Source organism: Thalassophryne amazonica, chromosome 8 (genome assembly GCF_902500255.1).
Source record: "Thalassophryne amazonica chromosome 8, fThaAma1.1, whole genome shotgun sequence".
In the NCBI taxonomy this organism is placed as follows: domain Eukaryota; kingdom Metazoa; phylum Chordata; class Actinopteri; order Batrachoidiformes; family Batrachoididae; genus Thalassophryne; species Thalassophryne amazonica.
The window spans coordinates 24,358,524-24,383,550 of record NC_047110.1 but is presented as its reverse complement, the minus strand read 5'-3'; the positions used below and the strand labels follow the sequence as shown (position 1 = coordinate 24,383,550).

The 25,027-nt window shown below is 41.8% G+C and overlaps 1 protein-coding gene across 1 annotated transcript in view; it reads left to right on the top strand.

Moving 5' to 3' along the window:
• Positions 1-25,027, top strand: part of lrrk2 (leucine-rich repeat kinase 2) — a 205,342-nt gene that overhangs the window by 76,591 nt on the left and 103,724 nt on the right. Inside the window, 7 exon segments of the mRNA XM_034175890.1 lie at positions 1,927-2,030; positions 13,348-13,420; positions 14,031-14,215; positions 19,460-19,710; positions 22,264-22,412; positions 22,580-22,673; positions 22,769-22,955. Coding sequence (XP_034031781.1) covers positions 1,927-2,030; positions 13,348-13,420; positions 14,031-14,215; positions 19,460-19,710; positions 22,264-22,412; positions 22,580-22,673; positions 22,769-22,955 — 1,043 coding nt within the window.

The following is a 25,027-nucleotide window of genomic DNA, read 5'->3' as shown; positions in this document are numbered from 1 at the left end:
CCTTTCACCTCCCCGTAGGAAGCGGAATCACTTGCCTGTGCTTCCACACGCACGGTTGTCACTAACGTTGTCCAAAGTATTACACTTTCACACAGTTATTTACACTTACACAATACACTATGTACACATAGAAACACTTTTAATAATCGTACGCGTATTCTTATGCCAGGGGAGCTGGCCCTCCCGTGAAATTTAACTAATGTCCTGCATTAGGGGACTCCGCCGTCCCTGCCAAATTTAACTGCTTTTTTACAGTGCACATATTTCTACCCGGGATTTCCTTTACGTATTAAAACAGAGGAGTCCGCATCCTCCTTCCGGAATTTAACTACGTGCGTCCCTCGCAACCGTAGAGGAGTCCGCCCTCCTTACAGAGTTTAACTGTGTTTCATTAACAGACGATTCTGTATCATCGCTTACGGAGTTTAACTGTTTTATGTGATCACTTTTATCCCCTACCGGTACGCGTATATAAACAGAGGAGTCCGCACCCTCCTTACAGAGTTTAACTGCTTTGCATTAACAGACGATTCTGTATCATCGCTTGCGGAATTTAACTGTTTTATGCGATCTGATCACCACTCACTCAGTACTGTTTACAAAGAAATTTTACTCACTGACTCGACTTCCTGTCTGTCTTCTTCGGGAAAATCTTGTCAACCAGACGATGCCAACGGTGGTCGACAATTGCAGACACGATCAATCGATCGATCGGACCTTGGCCAAGGATTTACGTCTGGACTTGACGACCTCCGCCGGACACCTCCGGTGTTGTTGAGATCCCAGACGAGCCCCCAGTCAATGTTGGGTATTTTCTCCTCCAAACATTTTTAAAACCTTTAACAAGACAAACAGAGTCAAGAAACACCAGTGAGACAGAAAGTCAAATTTTACGCGCGGAGTGCAGTCAGGCTGTACACCAAGGCTACACTAAAGTCTGGCCTGCTTTTCCGCTCTTTTTATTAAGAGACGCCCTCATCACATAAACAAAAAACTTGTCCTAAGGGTGGGGGTGATGACGCAAGACAAGTTTCTTCCCGTAACATAAACGCATACGTCAATAAGTGCAGCTGTAAGGAAGAACACTTTCTTTTACACAGGTCAGCACATCTCGTTCGTCTGTTGCAGTTATCAGCTGTTCTGCATCTGCCTGAAGTGTCCTGTCCTTCACACTCCTTCACACTAAGCACCACATCACAACAGTCAAAACGTTCTCTTACTCCCAGTCGTAAGAGGCTGCGAAAACAAAGTTATATTATAATAATAAGTACATCCAGCCCTTCATTCCCAGCTCAGATTGACCCCAGAGTGCTAAAACTAAATTGAATTCTCAGGATTGCGTTAAGACAGGTGCAAAACAGCACAACACCGTTCTCATGAGAAAGAAGACAAAGCTAAAACAAGGTTGAATAACACGTACATTCTCAGGGTGAAGTGCAAAACAGCACAACACCGTTCTCATGAGAAAGAAGACAAAGCTAAAACAAGGTTGAATAACACGTACATTCTCAGGGTGAAGTGCAAAACAGCACAACACCGTTCTCATGAGAAAGAAGACAAATGTACAAATGTTTAACAGTGATAACATATATACAAAATCTTTAACACCTACTTCATTCACCACTTCAAGATACGATGTTACTTGAGATTTTCTTTGATTTTATGTGAAAATAGAGGGATGTTCATCGGGTCGCATGCTTCTGTCAGTGTGCAACAGTCACTTATTAAACCTAAACCATACAACTCTTCAATAATTTTATGTTTATTTTTATTGATATCTATGCATTATTTCATGAGATAATCTTGACAAGACAAATAAAAACAATTTTGACCAAAGGAAAAAAAAACATTCCAGGATCCAAATTCACATCAAGAGTCAGATTTCTTTCCTTATTTCTTTGAAATAACATTGTCATCTCTTTGTAGGTAGTAATTCAGTGCCATGCATTCCATCGCCAATGACTCGCTGTAACTCAGAGGGAGGCTCTGTCATTAGAAATCAGGAACGTCGCAGGAGGTTCAGTGCAGAGGTAAAACATTTTATTATCCTCATGTTTTATGAAGATAATTTGCTTATGTTTCAGGTTGTTGTTTTAAGACCTATTGAGATTGGGATTAATTCCACATGGGGAGGAATGGTAAATTCATATTGCATTCCATTTTGCTCGGAAATTGGACGTTGTAGCGAGGAATGTCGTCACACAGGGTAAATGCCTGTCATTTTTCACACAACATTGCAAGTTGGAGAATGAGCTGGATGCCTCCAAGATGTTGAAGCTGGAGATGTTGGAGTGTAGCGTACTACAACAATGACAAAAATGAATAAATAAATAGAAAAAAAAAATTGGTCTGCCAAACAGACCTGATGGAAGGAAGAAAAGAGAACAGATGGCGTAGAAGTTACATTAGTGTTTTATCTTAGCACTCTGTAGCAATATGCAACTGGACATTATTAGCAGCACCAATCAATCAATCAATCAACTTTTTTCTTGTATAGCGCCAAATCACAACAAACAGTTGCCCCAAGGCGCTCCACATTGCAAGGCAAGGCCATACAATAATTATGAAACACAGTCTACGTCTAAAGCAACATAACCAAGGGATGGTCCAGGGTCACCCGATCCAGCCCTAACTATAAGCCTTAGCGAAAAGGAAAGTTTTAAGCCTAATCTTAAAAGTAGAGAGGGTATCTGTCTCCCTGATCTGAATTGGGAGCTGGTTCCACAGGAGAGGAGCCTGAAAGCTGAAGGCTCTGCCTCCCATTCTACTCTTACAAACCCTAGGAACTACAAGTAAGCCCGCAGTCTGAGAGCGAAGCGCTCTAATGGGGTAATATGGTACTACGAGGTCCCTAAGATAAGATGGGACCTGATTATTCAAAACCTTATAAGTAAGAAGAAGAATTTTAAATTCTATTCTAGCATTAACAGGAAGCCAATGAAGGGAGGCCAACACGGGTGAGATATGCTCTCTCCTGCTAGTCCCCGTCAGTACTCTAGCTGCAGCATTCTGAACCAACTGAAGGCTTTTTAGGGAACTTTTAGGACAACCTGATAATAATGAATTACAATAGTCCAGCCTAGAGGAAACAAATGCATGAATTAGTTTTTCAGCATCACTCTGAGACAAGACCTTTCTGATTTTAGAGATATTGCGTAAATGCAAAAAGGCAGTCCTACATATTTGTTTAATATGCGCTTTGAATGACATATCCTGATCAAAATAACTCCAAGATTTCTCACAGTATTACTAGAGATCAGGGAAATGCCATCCAGAGTAACGATCTGGTTAGACACCATGCTTCTAAGATTTGTGGGGCCAAGTACAATAACTTCAGTTTATCTGAGTTTAAAAGCAGGAAATTAGAGGTCATCCATGTCTTTATGTCTGTAAGACAATCCTGCAGTTTAGCTAATTGGTGCGTATCCTCTGGCTTCATGGATAGATAAAGCTGGGTATCATCTGCGTAACAATGAAAATTTAAGCAATACCGTCTAATAATACTGCCCAAGGGAAGCATGTATAAAGTGAATAAAATTGGTCCTAGCACAGAACCTTGTGGAACTCCATAATTAACTTTAGTCTGTGAAGAAGATTCCCCATTTACATGAACAAACTGTAATCTATAGACAAATATGATTCAAACCACCGCAGCGCAATGCCTTTAATACCTATGACATGCTCTAATCTCTGTAATAAAATTTTATGGTCAACAGTATCAAAAGCAGCACTGAGGTCCAACAGAACAAGCACAGAGATAAGTCCACTGTCCGAAGCCATAAGAAGATCATTTGTAACCTTCACTAATGCTGTTTCTGTACTATGATGAATTCTAAAACCTGACTGAAACTCTTCAAATAGACCATTCCTCTGCAGGTGATCAGTTAGCTGTTTTACAACTACCCTCTCAAGAATCTTTGAGAGAAAAGGAAGGTTGGAGATTGGCCTATAATTAGCTAAGATAGCTGGGTCAAGTGATGGCTTTTTAAGTAATGGTTTAATTACTGCCACCTTAAAGGCCTGTGGTACATAACCAACTAACAAAGATAGATTGATCATATTTAAGATTGAAGCATTAAATAATGGTAGGACTTCCTTGAGCAGCCTGGCAGGAATGGGGTCTAATAAGCATGTTGATGGTTTGGATGAAGTAACTAATGAAAATAACTCAGACAGAACAATCGGAGAGAAAGAGTCTAACCAAATACCGGCATCACTGAAAGCAGCCAAAGATAACGATACATCTTTGGGATGGTTATGAGTAATTTTTTCTCTAATAGTCAAATTTTGTTAGCAAAGAAAGTCATGAAGTCATTACTAGTTAAAGTTAATGGAATACTCAGCTCAATAGAGCTCTGACTCTTTGTCAGCCTGGCTACAGTGCTGAAAAGAAACCTGGGGTTGTTCTTATTTTCTTCAATTAGTGATGAGTAGAAAGATGTCCTAGCTTCACGAAGGGCTTTCTTATAGAGCAACAAACTCTTTTTCCAGGCTAAGTGAAGATCTTCTAAATTAGTGAGACGCCATTTCCTCTCCAACTTACGGGTTATCTGCTTTAAGCTACGAGTTTGTGAGTTATACCACGGAGTCAGACACTTCTGATTTAAAGCTCTCTTTTCAGAGGAGCTACAGCATCCAAAGTTGTCTTCAATGAGGATGTAAAACTATTGACAAGATACTCTAACTCCCTTACAGAGTTTAGGTAGCTACTCTGCTCTGTGTTGGTATATGACATTAGAGAACATAAAGAAGGAATCATATCCTTAAACCTAGTTACAGCGCTTTCTGAAAGACTTCTAGTGTAATGAAACTTATTCCCCACTGCAGGGTAGTCCATCAGGGTAAATGTAAATGTTATTAAAAAATGATCAGACAAAAGGGAGTTTTCAGGGAATACTGTTAAGTCTTCTATTTCCATACCATAAGTCAGAACAAGATCTAAAATATGATTAAAGTGGTGGGTGGACTCATTTACTTTTTGAGCAAAGCCGATAGAGTCTAATAATAGATTAAATGCAGTGTTGAGGCTGTCATTCTCAGCATCTGTGTGGATGTTAAAATCGCCCACTATAATTATCTTATCTGAGCTAAGCACTAAGTCAGACAAAAGGTCTGAAAATTCACAGAGAAACTCACAGTAACGACCAGGTGGACGATAGATAATAACAAATAAAACTGGTTTTTGGGACTTCCAATTTGGATGGACAAGACTAGAGACAAGCTTTCAAATGAATTAAAGCTCTGTCTAGGTTTTTGATTAATTAATAAGCTGGAATGGAAGATTGCTGCTAATCCTCCGCCCCGGCCCGTGCTACGAGCATTCTGACAGTTAGTGTGACTCGGGGGTGTTGACTCATTTAAACTAAACATATTCATCCTGCTGTAACCAAGTTTCTGTTAGGCAGAATAAATCAATACGTTGATCAATTATTATATCATTTACCAACAGGGACTTAGAAGAAAGAGACCTAATGTTTAATAGACCACATTTAACTGTTTTAGTCTGTGGTGCAATTGAAGGTGCTATATTATTTTTTCTTTTTGAATTTTTATGCTTAAATAGATTTTTGCTAGTTATTGGTGGTCTGGGAGCAGGCACCGTCTCTACGGGGATGGGGTAATAGGGGGATGGCAGGGGGAGAGAAGCTGCAGAGAGGTGTATAAGACCACAGCTCTGCCTCCTGGTCCCAACGCTAGACAGTCACAGTTTGGAGGATCCCAAAAAATTGGCCAGATTTCTAGAAATGAGAGCTGCTCCCTCTAAAGTGGGATGGATGCCGTCTCTCCTAACAAGACCAGGTTTTCCCCAGAAGCTTTGCCAATTATCAATGAAGCCCACCTCATTTTTTGGACACCACTCAGACAGCCAGCAATTCAAGGAGAACATGCGGCTAAACATGTCACTCCCGGTCTGATTGGGGAGGGGCCCAGAGAAAACAACAGAGTCCGACATTGTTTTTGCAAAGTTACACACCGATTCAATGTTAATTTTAGTGACCTCCGATTGGCGTAACCGAGTGTCATTACTGCCGACGTGAATTACAATCTTACCAAATTTACGCTTAGCCTTAGCCAGCAATTTCAAATGTCCTTCGATGTCGCCTGCTCTGGCCCCCGGAAGACAATTGACAATGGTTGCTGGTGTCGCTAACTTCACATTTCTCAAAACAGAGTCGCCAATAACCAGAGTTTGATCCTCGGCGAGTGTATCGTCGAGTGGGGAAAAACGGTTAGAGATGTGAACGGGTTGACGGTGTACACGGGGCTTCTGTTTAGGGCTACGCTTCCTCCTCACAGTCACCCAGTCAGCCTGCCTTCCCGACTGCACGGGGTCTGCCAGGGGGGAACTAACGGCGGCTAAGCTACCTTGGTCCGCACCGACTACAGGGGCCTGGCTAGCTGTAGAATTTTCCACGGTGCGGAGCCGAGCCTCCAATTCGCCCAGCCTGGCCTCCAAAGCTACGAATAAGCTGCACTTATTACATGTACCGTTACTGCTAAAAGAGGCCGAGGAATAACTAAACATTTCACACCCAGAGCAGAAAAGTACGGGAGAGACAGGAGAAGCCGCCATGCTAAAACGGCTAAGAGCTAGTAGCTACGCTAAGCTAGCGGATTCCCAAACAGGGAATCCGACACTAGACAGGCTGTGGAGCAGCACAGGTAACGCACGACAACAGCGCTAAATAAAAATCCACTGGACAGGCTGTGGAGCAGCACAGGTAACGCACGACAACAGCGCCCAAAAAAATAAAATCAAAATCAAAATCCACTGGACAGGCTGTGGAGCAGCACAGGTAACGCACGACAACAGTGGTAAAAAATAAAATAAAAATCCACTGGACAGGCTGTGGAGCAGCACAGGTAACGCACGACAACAGCGCTAAAAAAATAAAAATAAATAAATAAATAAAATAAAATAATAAAATAAAAATCCACTGGACAGGCTGCGGAGCAGCGCAGGTAACACACGACAACAGTGGTAAAAAATAAATAAAAATCCACTAGACAGGCTGTGGAGCAGCACAGGTAACACACGACAACAGTGCCAAAAAAAATAAAATAAAAATCAAAATCCACTGGACAGGCTGTGGAGCAGCACAGGCAACGCACGACAACAGTGCTAAAACAAAATAAAAATCCACTAGACAGGCTGTGGAGCAGCACAGGTAACGCACGACAACAGAGCTAAAATAAAATAAAAATCCACTAGACAGGCTGTGGAGCAGCACAGGTAACGCACAACAACAGTGCTAAAAAATAAAATAAAATAAAAATAAAAATCCACTGGACAGGCTGTGGAGCAGCACAGGTAACGCACAACAACAGTGCTAAAACAAAATAGAAATCCACTAGACAGGCTGTGGAGCAGCACAGGTAACGCACAACAACAGTGCTAAAACAAAATAGAAATCCACTAGACAGGCTGTGGAGCAGCACAGGTAACGCACAACAACAGTGCTAAAACAAAATAAAAATCCACTAGACAGGCTGTGGAGCAGCACAGGTAACGCACAACAACAGTGCTAAAACAAAATAAAAATCCACTAGACAGGCTGTGGAGCAGCACAGGTAACGCACAACAACAGTGCTAAAACAAAATAAAAATCCACTGGACAGGCTGTGGAGCAGCACAGGTAACGCACAACAACAGTGCTAAAAAATAAAATAAAATAAAAATAAAAATCCACTGGACAGGCTGTGGAGCAGCACAGGCAACGCACGACAACAGTGCTAAAACAAAATAAAAATCCACTAGACAGGCTGTGGAGCAGCACAGGTAACGCACGACAACAGCGCTAAATAAAAATCCACTGGACAGGCTGTGGAGCAGCACAGGTAACGCACGACAACAGCGCCCAAAAAAATAAAATCAAAATCAAAATCCACTGGACAGGCTGTGGAGCAGCACAGGTAACGCACGACAACAGTGGTAAAAAATAAAATAAAAATCCACTGGACAGGCTGTGGAGCAGCACAGGTAACGCACGACAACAGTGCTAAAAAAAAAAAAAAATAATAATAATAATAATAATAAAATAAAAATCCACTGGACAGGCTGTGGAGCAGCACAGGTAACACACGACAACAGTGGTAAAAAATAAAATAAAAATCCACTGGACAGGCTGTGGAGCAGCACAGGCAACGCACGACAACAGTGCTAAAACAAAATAAAATCCACTAGACAGGCTGTGGAGCAGCACAGGTAACGCACGACAACAGCGCTAAATAAAAATCCACTGGACAGGCTGTGGAGCAGCACAGGTAACGCACGACAACAGCGCCCAAAAAAATAAAATAAAAATCAAAATCCACTGGACAGGCTGTGGAGCAGCACAGGTAACGCACGACAACAGTGGTAAAAATAAAATAAAAATCCACTGGACAGGCTGTGGAGCAGCACAGGTAACGCACGACAACAGTGCTAAAAAAAAAAAAAAATAATAATAATAATAATAATAAAATAAAAATCCACTGGACAGGCTGTGGAGCAGCACAGGTAACACACGACAACAGTGGTAAAAAATAAAATAAAAATCCACTAGGCAGGCTGTGGAGCAGCACAGGTAACACACGACAACAGTGCCAAAAAACAAAACAAAAATCCACTGAACAGGCTGTGGAGCAGCACAGGTAACACACGACAACAGTGGTAAAAAATAAAATAAAAATCCACTGGACAGGCTGTGGAACAGCACAGGTAACGCACGACAACAGTGCTAAAAAATAAAATAAAAATCCACTGAACAGGCTGTGGAGCAGCACAGGTAACACACGACAACAGTGCTAAAAATAAAATAAAAATCCACTGGACAGGCTGTGGAGCAGCACAGGTAACACACGACAACAGTGGTAAAAAATAAAATAAAAATCCACTGGACAGGCTGTGGAGCAGCACAGGCAACGCACAACAACAGCGCCAAAAAATACAATAAAAATCCACTGGACAGGCTGTGGAGCAGCACAGGTAACGCACGAAAACAGTGCTAAAAAATAAAATAAAAATCCACTGGACAGGCTGTGGAGCAGCACAGGTAACGCACGACAACAGTGCTAAAATAAAATAAAAATCCACTAGGCAGGCTGTGGAGCAGCACAGATAACAGTGCTAAAAAATAAAATAAAAATAAAAACGAAAGCGTTAGCAAGCTAGTTAGCTTGCCAACGCTGATGAAGGTTAGCTGATAAAAGAGCTCCGTCGCGATGCTTCGACCGTTAGAGGTCTTCTTTAGGCGTTGGAGCACGGTGAAAAAGTAAAAAAAAGTAAAAAAGTCTTGAAAAAGACTGTTAATTCAAAGAACTCAAACAGCTCAGTTCAAACAGCTAACAGATACAGCAGAACACCGCTGTGCTCCGGTTGATAAACAACACATTTCGCAGCATTTCATGCATAAAAATATTACAGTTACTATGTCCACAGACAGCACTAGGATAGTACTGTGTGAACAATATATTAAACTGGCCAAAAAAAAAAAAAACATAGAAATGTAAAGAAAAAACAAAATCAAAACAAAAATTACGCCTTACTTGGCTGTTGCTGGGAGCAGGCATTTGGATTGTGCACTTTGAGTATGTGGGGTCTGTAGAAGGTGGAATACTGACTTCATGGGCAGTGGCAGCTCCAGACAGATTTTCAGCATGGGCATTTGCTGCAGTGATGGTAAAGGTGACCCATGCAGCAATGAACATACGAGGTCTATTAGAAAAGTATTCGACCTTATTATTTTTTTCAAAAACCATATGGATTTGAATCACTTGTGATTGCGTCAGCCAAGCTTGAACCTTCGTGCGCATGCGTGAGTTTTTTCACACCTGTCGGTTGCGTCATTCACCTGTGAGCAAGCTTTGAGTGAGGAGTGGTCCACCCCTCTCATCATTTTTTTCATTGTTTAGGAATGGCTCAGAGACTGCCGCTTTGCTTGATCAAAATTTTTTCAGAAACTGTGAGGCACATCCAAGTGGACACCATTCGAGAAATTTAGATGGTTTTTGGTGAAAATTTTATGGGCTTCAAAGAGATTACGGAGTGTTACTGTCGCTTTAAGGGCGGCCCAGAGTGACTGGTGGTGCGCTGCGCTCCGAAGCCGCCATCGACAGGCTGAGCGACCATTTCATTTCTAAACGGATGGCTGTCTGGATCCGTGACCATCGTGTGCAAGTTCTCTGGTTATCACAAGAGCTGGACATCAACCATTTTCTGGCAGATTTCACTTTTAACAAGAGATTTTGTCATGGAAAGCTGAGCGGAGGCTTCGCGTGTCACGATGGATTCGCTACTGGAGCGAGACAAAACCACCTCCGTTTTGGTCTCACAGGACGGCTTTGAGATGGCGTGCAGACAGCTGTCGGTGGTTTTTCCATCGAGTGATTATCCGAGAAATTGTGGATGTGCCTGGACATGCCAGAACATGTCCTGTGAGGCTTCATCACGGCGTTGCTTTGCGCCATGCGGCACCGCCGCGACGCGCGGAATTCCTCCGCACGTCTGTCTCAATGTGCCGAAAAGTGCTGATGTCCACGTCTTTTCACAATTCCTGTGCTAGCCAGATGACATCCCGGATAAAACACAGCATCCAGTTTGGAAATGAACAGCACATTCCACTGTTACAGGAGTTTTTGTCATGGAAAGAGGAGCAGAGGCGGTGGTGCTGCATGGCGCAAAGCAACGCCGTGATGAAGCCTCACGGGACATGTTCTGACATGTCCAGGCACATCCACAATTTCTCGGATAATCACTCAATGGAAAAACCACCGACAGCTGTCTGAACGCCATCTCAAAGCCGTCCTGTGAGACCAAAACGGAGGTGGGTTTGTCTCGTTCCAGTTGCGAATCCATCGTGACGCGCAAAGCCTCCGCTCGGCTTTCCATGACAAAATCTCTTGTTAAAAGTGAAATCTGCCGGAAAATGGTTGATGTCCAGCTCTTGTGATAACCAGAGAAATTGCACACGATGGTCACGGATCCATACAGCCATCCGTTTAGAAATGAAATGGTCGCTCAGCCTGTCTGGCGGCTTCGGAGCGCGGCGCACCACCAGTCGCTCTGGGCCATCCTTAAAGCGACAGTAACACTCCGTAATCTCTTTGAAGCCCATAAAATTTTCACCAAAAACCATCTGAATTTCTCGAATGGCATCCACTTGGATGTGCCTTACAGTTTCTGAAAAAATTTTGATCAAGCAAAGCGGCAGTCTCTGAGCCATTCCTAAACAATGAAAAAAACGATGAGAGGGGTGGACCACTCCTCACTCAAAGCCTGCTCACAAGCGAATGACGCAACCGACAGGCGTGAAAAAACTCACGCATGCGCACAAAGGTTCAAGCTTGGCTGACGCAATCACACGTGATTCAAATCCATATGGTTTTTGAAAAAAATAATAAGGTCAGATACTTTTCTAATAGACCTCGTATACCATATTTTTCAGGGTATAATATATCAGGGTATATATATTTTTTATTTATTTATTTTTTACTAGTTGAGAGTGTCTGAGACTTATAGTCAGGTGCGAGTTATATGCTGAAAAAAAAGTACGATTAACAACAACAAATTGTCATTACAGTTGAAACAAGAAACACCACATTAAAAGCTGCCTTTTTTGTTTGAAATAAATGAGAGCGGTGGAAACTTCCTAACTGGGCTTAGTTACTTTTAGCATGTGTTAAAAACAGAGTTATGCCTAAAGCGCTCATTATGTGAGTGATCGTGATTGTGTCACTATTTTGAGCTTTTCCTCATGTCGGACTCCAGAGATGAAATGCAATCAGCAGTTATGCTCATTTCAAGCAAATGAATATGCATATGGATAGGCATGTCTTTACCAAGCATGCCTATCCAGTCTACATGTGTTTTGTGGACTTGGAGAAGGCGTATGATCAGGTACCCCGGAAGATACTGTGGGAGGTGCTGCAGGAGTATGGACTGAGGGGGTCCCTTCTCAGGGCCATCCAATCTCTACTCACAAAGTGAGAGCTGTGTTCGGGTGCTCGGCAGTAAGTCGGACTTGTTTCCAGTGGAGGTTGGCCTCTGTCAGGGCTGAGCCTTGTCACCAATCCTGTTTGTGATATTCGTGGACAGGATATCGAGGCGTAGTTGGGGTGAGGAGGGTTTCTGGTTTGGTGGGCTCAGGGAGTCATCACTGCTTTTTGCAGATGATATGGTCCTGTTGGCTTCATTGACCTGTGACCTCCAGCACTCACTGGATGAGTTTGCAGCCGAGTATGAAGCGGCTGGGATGAGGATCAGCACCTCTAAATCTGAGGCCATGGCTCTCAGCAGGAAACTGATGGATTACCTACTCTGGGTAGGGAACACAGTCTTGCCCCAAGTGAAGGAGTTCAACTACCTCTGCGTCTTGTTCACAAGTGAGGGGACAGTGGAGCGTGAGATTGGCCGGAGAATCGGTGCAGCAGGGACAGTATTGCATTCACTGTACCGTACTGTTGTGACAAAAACGGAGCTTAGCCAAAAGGCGAAGCTCTCGATCGACTGGTCAGTCTTTGTTCCTACTCTCACATATGGTCATGAGGGTTGGGTCATGACCGAAAGAACTAGGTCGCTGGTGCAAGTGGCCAAAATGGATTTGAGAAACTTGGTCATCTGTGGGGAGCTCGGAGTAGAGCCGCTGCTCCTTTATGCTGAAAGGAGACAGCTGAGGTAGTTCGGGCATCTGGTAAGGATGCCCCCTGGGTGCCTCCCTAGGGAGGTGTTCCAGGCACGTCCATCTGGGAGGAGACCCCGGGGAAGACCCAGGACTAGATGGAGAGATTATATCTCCACACTGGCCTGGGAACACCTCAGGATCCCCCAGTCAGAGGTGGACAATGTGGCCTGGGAAAGGGAAGTCTGGGGGCTCCTGCTAGAGCTGTTGCCCCCACGACCCGATCCTCGATAAGCGGTTGAAGATGAGTGAGTTAGTCTTTACCAAACAGCAAAGTGTCCTGTTGAATGATGTAAACAGCTGTGGAAATGAACGTGTGTTCCTGTGCAATTTTTTTGTGTGTTTCTTTTTTTTTTGAGGTGTGACTGTGCTGTATTAGGCCTGTTTATTGATTAGCCAGTCCCATATCTCCCATTTTATACCACATTTGACCATGAATATAAATATTACCGATTTTCTGTGTTAAGATTACATTATTCCACCTCCCCATTATGAAATTAACCTTGTCCAAATAAGACCTCTTCTGTCTGAATATAAATGTTATCAGGCCATGCTAAAAAACAAAAGTAAGGCATCATTTGTTGTAAAATAATATATATATTTAAGTCCACAGCTGTTGCTGCATTAAAAGAACTGCAATGCTTACTTATGATATTCTCTGTGGTTTTATTGTTTCCCCCCCTCCAAGAACGGTTACATTGAGAATGAACTGGGTGAGTCTGTGCACAGGAGGTGCAGAAACACTGCCTCCAGCCAAAAAGGTAATTGCACTGGAATATTCTTCTTTACAGTCTTCCATAAATTATAAGTGCTGATGTGTATGTAACTTTCATTGCTGATTCTTAGAGGTTAAATGGTCTCTTTAAATTCATTGTATCAGCATCTGGCCCTCAACCTGCAGGGTCATCGGTCTCGTGATGGAAAGTTAATAAAATGCAAGATCCACTTCATTGTTGCCAAAGATTCTGTTTTTCAGCTATTCTGAAATATGTTATTACACTCATGCAGCTCTTATTAGGTTACTACTCTCTCTCTCTCTCATATTTGTTATCAGTACTCTTTTCATGTTTTTATGTTTTTATTAAGTATCACAATTAGGATACTTTAAAATCCCACATTTGAATGAAACCTTTTTTTGTGTGTTTTTTGTTGTTGTTTTTGGTTCATCTTTCTGAAATTTGTCTTTTTGTTGCTTTAAAGCTCTGCAAATAAATGGTAGAGAAAACATAACCACTTTAACAAATGAAATATTCATGATCTTAAATTATGCTGCCGTCATACTCCTACATATTATTTTTTGGGATCCAAAGGGATGGATTAGAAGACACATAATGATTTATTTGCTGTGTTGTGTTCTCTGTGGTGGTTTAGCCGAGAACTCCATCACTCTGCCAAAGGACAGGGAGACGATCCGCATGCTTGATCTCTCAGGAAATGAGCTGGACTCTTTGTCCTGTTTGGTGGACAACAGCACCGTCCAACGCCATTTGGGGCATCTCTTCCGCTTGGACATGAGCCACAACAATCTGCAGGAGCTTCCTTCAGCACTTTGTCAGGTATCATTTATGTGCACCGCGTCATGTGGATTAGTATTTGGGGATCTGCCCTTTAAGTAATGCCTCCATCTCAGCTAGAATTCACATTTTTCAAGTATCATTGATGCACATACAAAATTTCACTAAACTCTGAACAAGAAGTGAGAGATCCAGTACAGTCCTGTCATAATTATTGGCACCCCTCATATTTTTAAATTTTAATCATACTCTGATGCAGGCAATGCAGATTAATCAATTGTTTTCATATCAGAATAAGAGAGTCTCACGCTATTGAACAGTAATAACAAAGCAACATGTTTTTATATAGTGAAATAAAAATTACAGACATGTATAGGTGTGATACTGTTGTCGCAGACTGAACAGTCCCCCCCTAAAAATTGGTCCAACCTGCCTCCACTGCACATGTGTCATTTGGGACCACAGCAGCTCGTCTGAGACGGACTTGCTTCACCCAAGGCAATCAAAGGGAATAATGGGATTATTAACCATCAGATGACAAAGTAAAACCTCTTAAATCATTCTAAAGTCAGTTTTAAGCAGAAACAAGGCAATATTCGGTGTCTATTTGAAATGACGGATCCGCAGTGAATGCAGCAGGAGCAGCTCGTCATGGCTGCTGCGCTCTGATCGCTTCCTCCTTCTTTTATTATGAAATAATGCTGAATTTATGTGGAAATAATTGTGGTACAAAAGCTTCACATATCTGTTGCTGAGATAGATGATGACTAGAGTGCAGTTTGAAGCAGAAACGAGACGATAATTGGTGAAATACTGCCAACGCTCCGAAATGACGCATGCACAGTGACGGCTGGGTGGGCCGATTTTTAGGGGGGACCGTTCGGTTTGTGACACCGTTATCGCCACTCTTGAATTTGCAGTTAATCATCGCTTTCCCTGTTGACTTTTTGACAAGTTGGGGATGGATACATAAACATTTCTAAGTCACTGAAAATGTCCTAGACTATATTTACATCAATCATTAAGAAACACAAACAGTTGGGTACTCTATGGTAACTCTGTACTGTGTAGACAAATCTCACAGTCAGTAAGGTTGGTGAGGGAAGCCACCTATGAAAACTCTGAAAGAGTGACGGGGTTCTGTGGCTTTATAGTGCAGGTTTTGTCTGTTGAGTCACTTTTGCACTGCTTCATGGTGGATCTCATACACATGCATCATATTGTTTTGGCTTTGAGGTTTAAAGGGAACAATTTAAGAAATTTGAATATAATGGAGGCTGAATGTTTTTTGATAATGTCATTAACAAAATTAAAAGCTCACAGGGGTTGCAATGTTTTTTCACAGCACTGTAGGTCGTAAAGCAAAACTTGTAATAATACTGCTGACATTTTCCTAAATCTGCATTACAATCAAAGCATTTTAATTTTAAAGCCTGTCAGTCTTGTGGAAATATATTTACATGTGAAAATCGCAGTATCACACTGTCATTTGTATCTTAAAAACTTGTTGATGTCAGCTAAAGTTGTCATTGCAGTTGACTTAAATGTGTCAATAGCAATGCATTTTGTCATGATGCTGTTTAGAAAAGTTACATTTCCAAAATAGTAATTTGTGTGACAGTGTGTGATGCAGCAAAGTAACTCAGAACAAGCAGCAAGTGGTGAGTGACTCCTTTGCTCACAGAAATCCTGGAAATTACATTTCCTGAATCTGATTCAGCAATAAATAAAAGCTTGGTGACCCTGACCACCAGGCCAACTAGATAATCCACTTGGAAACTGCAGTAAAAAGTGGGTTTGTTTTTAGGGTGCAGGCAGACATGGAAAAAGAATGTGAGACATACCATGGTGTATGAACACAAAATAAATCAAATTATCGCTGAGAGCTTCTGCTCTTCTTTTCTGGCCTTTCAGTCTTACTAGTTCAGCCACCACAGGCCAAGTCCAGTGCTAGTTTGCTGGTTTGCATCTTTCAGGTCCTGAAGTGTCTGAAAAATCACCCCCTGCCAAGAGCTTAAGTACACTCAACAAAAATATAAACACAACACTTTTGGTTTTGCTCCCATTTTTTATGAGATGAACTCAGATCTAAAACTTTTTCCACATACACAATATCCCCATTTCCCTCAAATATTGTTCACAAACCAGTCTAAATCTGTGATAGTGAGCACTTCTCCTTTGCTGAGATAATCCATCCCACTTCACAGGTGTGCCATATCAAGATGCTGATTAGACACCATGATTAGTGCACAGGTGTGCCTTAGACTGTCCACAATAAAAGGCCACTCTGAAAGGTGCAGTTTTGTTTTATTGGGGGGGGATACCAGTCAGTATCTGGTGTGACCACCATTTGCCTCATGCAGTGCAACACATCTCCTTCGCATAGAGTTGATCAGGTTGTCAATTGTGGCCTGTGGAATGTTGGTCCACTCCTCTTCAATGGCTGTGCGAAGTTGCTGGATATTGGCAGGAACTGGTACACACTGTCGTATATGCCCGTCCAGAGCATCCCAAACATGCTCAATGGGTGACATGTCCGGTGAGTATGCCGGCCATGCAAGAACTGGGACATTTTCAGCTTCCAAGAATTGTGTACAGATCCTTGCAACATGGGGCCGTGTATTATCCTGCTGCAACATGAGGTGATGTTCTTGGATGTATGGCACAACAATGGGCCTCAGGATCTCATCACGGTATCTCTGTGCATTCAAAATGCCATCAATAAAATGCACCTGTGTTCTTCGTCCATAACAGACGCCTGCCCATACCATAACCCCACCGCCACCATGGGCCACTCGATCCACTCGATCCACAACATTGACATCAGAAAACCGCTCACCCACACGACGCCACACACGCTGTCTGCCATCTGCCCTGAACAGTGTGATCCGGGATTCATCCGTGAAGAGAACACCTCTCCAACGTGCCAAACGCCAGCGAATGTGAGCATTTGCCCACTCAAGTCGGATACGACGACGAACTGGAGTCAGGTCGAGACCCCGATGAGGACAACGAGCATGCAGATGAACTTCCCTGAGACGGTTTCTGACAGTTTGTGCAGAAATTCTTTGGTTATGCAAACCGATTGTTTCACCAGCTGTCCGAGTGGCTGGTCTCAGACGATCTTGGAGGTGAACATGCTGGATGTGGAGGTCCTGGGCTGGTGTGGTTACACGTGGTCTGCAGTTGTGAGACTGGTTGGATGTACTGCCAAATTCTCTGAAACGCCTTTGGAGACGGCTTATGGTAGAGAAATGGATATTCAATACACGAGCAACAGCTCTGGTTGACATTCCTGCTGTCAGCATGCCAGTTGCATGCTCCCTCAAATCTTGCGACATCTGTGGCATTGTGCTGTGTGATAAAACTGCACCTTTCAGAGTGGTCTTTTATTGTGGGCAGTCTAAGGCACACCTGTGCACTAATCATGGTGTCTAATCAGCATCTTGATATGGCACACCTGTGAGGTGGGATGGATTATCTCAGCAAAGGAGAAGTGCTCACTATCACAGATTTAGACTGGTTTGTGAACAATATTTGAGGGAAATGGTGATATTGTGTATGTGGAAAAAGTTTTAGATCTTTGAGTTCATCTCATACAAAATGGGAGCAAAACCAAAAGTGTTGCGTTTATATTTTTGTTGAGTGTATGATCGGGATAAATGGGCAATGACTCATTGTCCACAAGCATCTAGCACCATTGCTGCCGTTCTTTTGCTGTTTTCCAAATACATTGCAGTACTATGCCCCCTCCATCTATCCGTAGTTTTTTCACTGTTCATACCTATTCTGGGTCAGCGCCAGGGCCTTCTCACATTTGGAAAATGCCAAAGCCTCAAGAGATTTCCTAAATTGAAAGCTTATAATATCATTGGAGAGCACATTAGTTTTCATTTTAAAAAGGAAAATAAGAGTAGAGCACACTATGCACATAATATTAAATCTGCCTGGAGCAGGCTGTCTCCAAAAACTGATGAACAGCCTAAGTTTTTGTCTTTTCATATCAAAAGAAAGGGGTGAGGCAAGATACTGGCTGTCTGCGGTATCTTGTTGTGGTAATGCTCCCTCATTCCATTAAGGTTATGCATCATGTCCATGTTCGTTCCATGTGTTGCTATTGACAGGACGTCTTTGCAGCCTGCGCTGATTTTCACAAGGTGTTGAGCTGCTTTTATGGGATTTGTTAAGAATTTGGGAGGATCCACATGAAGTAGCTGGAGATTATGGCTGGCATTGTAGAGTAATTCAGTGAATCCTGTATTGAGTGGAAATGCTCTGATTTGCAGTGAAGTTGGTGGTCCATCAGGGATGTGTCCTGGGCTCTGCTCTGTTCGGTGCGAGGATGAACTGGGTGTTGTGTAAAGTTAGGGAGTCCATTGATTTGAATGCCTTTAAAGGTGAGCAAAGGTACATTGACCTTGAGCTTCCAGAGGGAGGTGTGGTCTTTGTGGAGCTGTGAGATATCCTGATTGCAGCTCAAGAGAAACAGATTGAGCAGTCGAGCAGTGCTTCCCAGTCCTGGTCCTCAGGGAGCCCCTCACGTGCACATTTTACATCCCTTCCTGCCAAACGATGATGAGCTCATTCAGGTGTACTCAGCCAATCAAAAGCTAACAGGCACCTAAATAAGATCTGGTATTAAGACGTTCAGTCTTTGCCTTTGGTCATTAGTTATACAGAAATCACTGGGATCCTAAAGACTTGAAACGTTATCCTGCCATGATATGTGCATCATCAAACACCTCTGTCCAGCAACCTCATCTCTAAGCTCTTCCCAGGCGTTTCTCAACCTGAAAGGCCGAGGACCCAGAGACATGAGTGTCACTGCAGAGGCAAGTGAGTCTCTCTAGAATATGTTCAACTCTTTCACCAAGTACAGAATCACTTTTGATGGCCAGTTACAGGAAGTCGTTGAAATCCTGGATCTTTGTTTTTATCTAGGACAATCACAGACCTAGAGACTCCCAATTCCTCAGCCCAGCCCCCCCCCCCCCCCCAAAAAAAAAAACCCACAACACTCACATTATTTTGTATTGACTGGCCATGATATGATGTCCACTAACTTGTTGGACATTCTCCAAATTCTCAGGATGTCCCAGAGAGCAGCTCAATCAACCAAATCAAACACTTGGTGAAAATCAGCATAGGCTACAAAAACAAACAAACAAAAAACACTGCCAATATTCCTGTTTGTGTATCATACAGTAAGTACTTGCTGAGCAATACATTAATAACTTCATAAATCAAGAATGGTGTTTTGTTTTTTTTTTTCTTTTTGTTTAACAGAGCTTGAGGAGTCTGACTCGAATAGACCTCCATGGCAACCAGCTCCAGTCATTTCCATTTGAGATGCTGGGCCTTCCTTCTTTGAGTGTGCTTAACATCTCTCACAACTGCATGGGTCCCAAACTCATCTTTAATCCCACATTTACATGCCCATCCCTACGGCAGCTCAATCTGTCTTTCAATAAAATCACTACATTCCCGCAAGAGCTGGGCCAGGTCATGGATCATCTGGAGGAGCTGTGGATAGAAGGGTAAGTTTGATCCATTGATGGGAGTTTCCCAGGAATTCATTTTTACTTCCGTGGCCAACATTTCCGTATTATTTTTGTTTTCCTGGCGCGCATCAGATTTAGTCTGGTCTGATTTCATGATGTTCATGTTTGTAAAATTGTTTGGAAGTGTTTCTGAGATGCCTCAGTGGATATTAAGCCCGAGACTAAAGGATGAATGTAACGTGCCGCTGCATGTCTGTACAGCTGTTACAGATTTTATTGTTGAATTACGCATGGTATTGAAACTACAAAGCAAATGGATGGAGACGATGTTCTGCTGCAGGGAAGCAGTTTGAAGTTCATTAGGAATAAATTCAAATTCTGCTGGTTGTAGCATAAAGGACCAAAATGCTCACCTGACATTTTTTAAATCATATTTATACAGAAAAGCTAACTCTCCCGGTCAGTCACGGTACTCACTACACACCAGGAGCAGTTAAGTCTGCTCATTTACAGAGTAGAAGATTACTAGTTCAAGACCACCTCTGCCCACTCTCCATGTAATCTTGACTTGTTTCAGGAACGGCATCCAGTGTCAAACCTGTGCCAAATCAACATGCGGATCCATATCTGATCTGCTGTGGTGACCCTGAGTGCAAAAGGGAGAAGCTGAAAGAACTTACTTACCTTTATTCATTTTTGCTTGTAGTTCACATATGACACAAAATCGCTCCACATCAATGTTTTGAAGTGATGGCTAATTGTCTGCAAGTCCAAGAACCAGAGCTGCTTTTAACCTCTCTGGAGCTCTGATAAACATTCTGCTGAGAGTCCCTCCTACTTGACTCGTGAGCCATCTAAGTCATTTGCTATTAACAATAACCCCAGTGCTCCCAGTACAATCCAGCCTTAAAAACAACTTATATCGTCTTTCAGTCTGAATGGATAGAGACAAAACAAAATGATGTTTCAACAGTTGGGTTTGGTATAATTTTGTTTTTTGCAATACTGGTGATAAACCAGTACTTTTAAAACTGTGCCACCAAAAATGTGGGTTGACAAAATTAAATGTCTTTTTTTATTGCTAAGGCAATGGGACATTATCTGGGCGAAGTATTTACCTCTGAATACTAAGTTGATAACATGACACGTACACAACTGATATTTTTGAAATATCCGTGGTAGCATACGGGAGGCTTTTGTCAGTCATAATCACCATAAACACTACATTGGTGACAGCCATTGTTGCTGACTTCTTGCTTCTTGTCTAAATGAGATTTGCCAAAATATGGCATAGCACTGGTTCTTGGCTCCATATAGTTCAGTGCTTGGATGGCCATACACCATGACTACCAAGTATGAACAAATTCTTTGAGTGGCCAGTTTAGGTGGTTTTGAATTTATTTAGCTTTGGCTGCATTGCTTTTTATGATATGCTAGTCTCAGCAATCAGGACAGTTGAAATACTGAAAAAATATCGATTTAGTTATTTGGGTGGTTTTGTGTGTAATATATCGGGTTTTGAATAGTTTTTGGGTGAGAGACCATCAGTTCCATCTGGCAGTGCTGTACATCTGTGAGCTTATTCATTGACACAGCCCAGATCTGCAGTCACCTGCAGAAAAAAAAGAGAAAAGATGAGGAAAAATCTGCCTCCCGCTTCACTCCAGCTCTGGATATAAGAAATGCAACCAATTACAGGATTATATTTGTTATAGATGTCAGACATTCCGTCTGCCACAATATGACACATCATCATCCAGACACATATCTCCAGACAGTCAGGTGCATTAATTGCTCAAGTCGGCTCGATTGCTCACTAGAGTAAACAGTTGCCTGCTCTTGTGAGAAAGACGGTTCAGATTCTCCCGATGGTAGTAACCCATATGCGATACAATGCAGCATTTTAAAATTCAGAAACAATAAGCAGGTTTTTGTTCTTTGTAACACAAACAATAAATAATGGCATTCAGCCGAGCTACATCACATTCGTGTGAAGTTCAGCAAGATCTTGAGAACGAAGCATCTGTTCACAGAGTAATGGCAGCCTTCATAAGGGCCTATTCATCATAAATATTGTTTAATTTTATGATAATGAAGAGCAATATGCATCTGTTCACAGAGTAATGGCAGCCTTCATAAGGGCCTATTCATCATAAATATTGTTTAATTTTATGATAATGAAGAGCAATATGCATCTGTTCACAGAGTAATGGCAGCCTACATAAGGGCCTATTCATCATAAATATTGTTTCATTTTATGATAATGAAGAGCAATATTTTTTAGTCATATTGGGTTTTCTATTGGTTCCCATTGTGAAGTGCTGAAATGCTTTGTGTGAGAATAATGTCACTAAACGATCTCTTACCTGAAATGCTTACTTTAAAAATGAAGACATTTTGAGAATTCAGCCTCCTCCGTAGAAAATGCTTACTGTTTTGTTGTCTATATCTGTGTTCTTACTCACTTATATGCTGTGATTTTTATTTATTTATTTGTTTTAAATGTTGTGTATTTCCAAAGCAAGAAATTTTGCAAATTCGTTTTTTGATGACCAAAACCTGTTTCTTTTTCCCTCCTTCATTCTTTAGTAACTTGATAACTGAACTTTGCACGCCTCCATGTCTGCCAGAGATCAGGTTGCTCGACGTGAGCAAAAACAATGTGGAGAATATTTCTACTTCTTTCCTCACTGGCTGCCCTAAACTGGAGACTTTCGTTGCCTCCATCAACAAACTTTGTGAGTAATAATATTAATTACATTAATGAATATTCAGTGAAGCCAAATGAATTCCCTCCAATGCATCCTGATAAATTTAGTGGAGAGAGATTTAAATTATAGGTCAGTTAATCTCTCAGATGAATTTCTCAGACATTTCATAGTTACATGTTGAATATCTTTCACAGATTCCCTCTCACATTTTCCATGCAAAATAACAACACTGAAACTAGCAAACAACAGCTTCACTCACATTTCTGAGGCTATTTGTGGTCTCCCAAAGTAAGTCAGACTCTTGGGTGGTTTTCTGATTTTCCAGATTATTATTTTTATTTAATTTCTTTTTAAATATAATTCTCATTCTTTTATCAATTCAGCTTGCAGTCAGTGGACATGAAAACCAATAACATTGTTGACCTGCCAGGCCCGGCATCCTGGGTTTCCAGTAACCTCAGAGAGCTCATATTCAGTCATAATTCTATCACAGCATTGGATCTGTGCGGGCCAATCGATAAGTGGGCCAGACTGGAAAAGCTCCACCTGAGTGACAACAAGCTTACTGAGGTAATGCATTTTGTTTGTTTCTAGAGGAAAAATTAAGATTTGCTCATAACTATGGGGAGGGGATGGTTGACATGGTGGGTTTGTGACCAGAGGATTCTCAGTTCAAATCCCTACTAGCACAGAATATCACACGGGGCCCAAGCAGTTGAGCGCCTTGCATGCCAACCTGCTCATATTTGTTTGTACGTGAATGTGAGGGGTTTTGAGCATCTACAGTGGGACAAAAAAGTATTTAGTCAGACAAATTATACTGTATTTCTTGTCTTTCCAATGCCTGATTCTGTTTTTCTCTCTGTTTGAGGTGCGGCTCCATCCAGAGGTGGGTGTAGTGTCTGTTTCTGCGACCCTCCTGTCCTGTGCACTGGCAGAATTTCCTGTATATTTGTTTTGTAAATTGTTTTGTCAATTGTCGGTTTCATGGCCCAAACAGAGGTCACCCCTTTGAGTCTTGTCTGCTTGAGGTTTCTTCCTCAAATCATCAGAGGGAGTTTTTCTTTACCACTGTCACCTGTGTACTTGCTCTGGAGGTTGGTAAGCTTAGACCTTTGTTGTGATTTGGCGCTACAGTTGTATGCAAAGGTTTGGGCACCCTTGATAATTTTCATGATTTTCCTTTATAAATCATTGGTTGTCTGGATCAGAAATTTCAGTTAAATATATCATATAGCAGACGAACACACTGACTTTTGAGAAGTGAAATGAAGTTTCTAGTATTTACAGAAAGTGTGTAATAATTATTTAAACAAAATTAGGCAGGTGCATAATTTTGTACACCCTTGTCATTTTATTGGTTTGAATACTAATTATTGGAACACAAAATTGGTTTGGTAAGCTGATTGACCCTTGACCTCCTTACACAGGTGAATCCAGTCAAGAGAAAGGGTATTTAAGGTGGCCATTTGCAAATGTTTCCCCTCTTTGCATCTCTTCTAATGAGTGGCAATATTGGAGCCTCTAAACAACTCTCAAATGACCTGAAAATAAAGATTGTTCAACATCATGGTTTAGGGGAAAGATTAAAAAAAAAAAGAAGCTATCTCAGAGATTTCAGCTGTTAGTTTCCACTGTGAGGAAATGGAAGACCACAGGCACAGTACTAGTTAAGGCCCAAAGTGGCAGGCCAAGAAAAATCAAAATCAAAACTAAGATAAGTTGAAGCGAAGGATGGTGAGAACAGTCGTAGTCAACGCACAGACCTGCTCCAAAGACCTACAACATGATCTTGCTCCAGATAGTGTCTGTGCATCATTCAACTATATAGCGCACTTTGCACAAAGAGATGTTGTATCATGCTGTAATGTAGAGGAAGACTTTCCTGCATACACACCACAAACAAAGTCACTTGAGGTATACTAAAGCAAATTTGGACAAATTAACTTTATTTTGGAATAAGGTGCTGTGGACTGATGAAACTAAAATTGAGTTATTTGAACATAACAAGGGGCGGATTGCATGGCTGAAAAAGAACACAGCATTCCAAGAAAAACACTTGCTGCCTACAGTAAAATTTGGAGGTGGTTCCATCATGCTCTGTGACTGTGTGGTCAGTGCAGGTACTCGGAATCTTGTTAAAGTTGAGCGTTACATGGAGTCAATATCAGCAGATTCTTGAGAACAATGTTCATGAATCATTGACAATGTTGAAGTTGCGCCTTGGCTGGATCTTTCAACAAGACAACAACCCTAAACACTGCTCAAAATCTACTAAGGCATTCATGCAAAGGAACAAGTACAACATTCTGGAATGGCCATCTCAGTCCCCAGACCTGAATATTATTGAAAATCTGTGGTGTGATTTTAAGTGGGCTGTCCGTGCTCAGAAACCAACAAACCTGAGATTTTTTTGTAAAGAATGGTCCAAAATACCTTCAACCAGAATCCAGACTCTCATTGGAAGCTATAGGAAGCATTTAGAGGCTGTTATTTCTGCAAAAGGAGAATCTACTAAATATTGATGTATTTTTTTCCTGTTGGGGTGCCCACATTGATGCACCTGCTTAATTTTGTTTAAAGAATTATTGCACACTTTCTGTAAATCCTATAAACTTCATTTCACTTCTCAAATATCACTG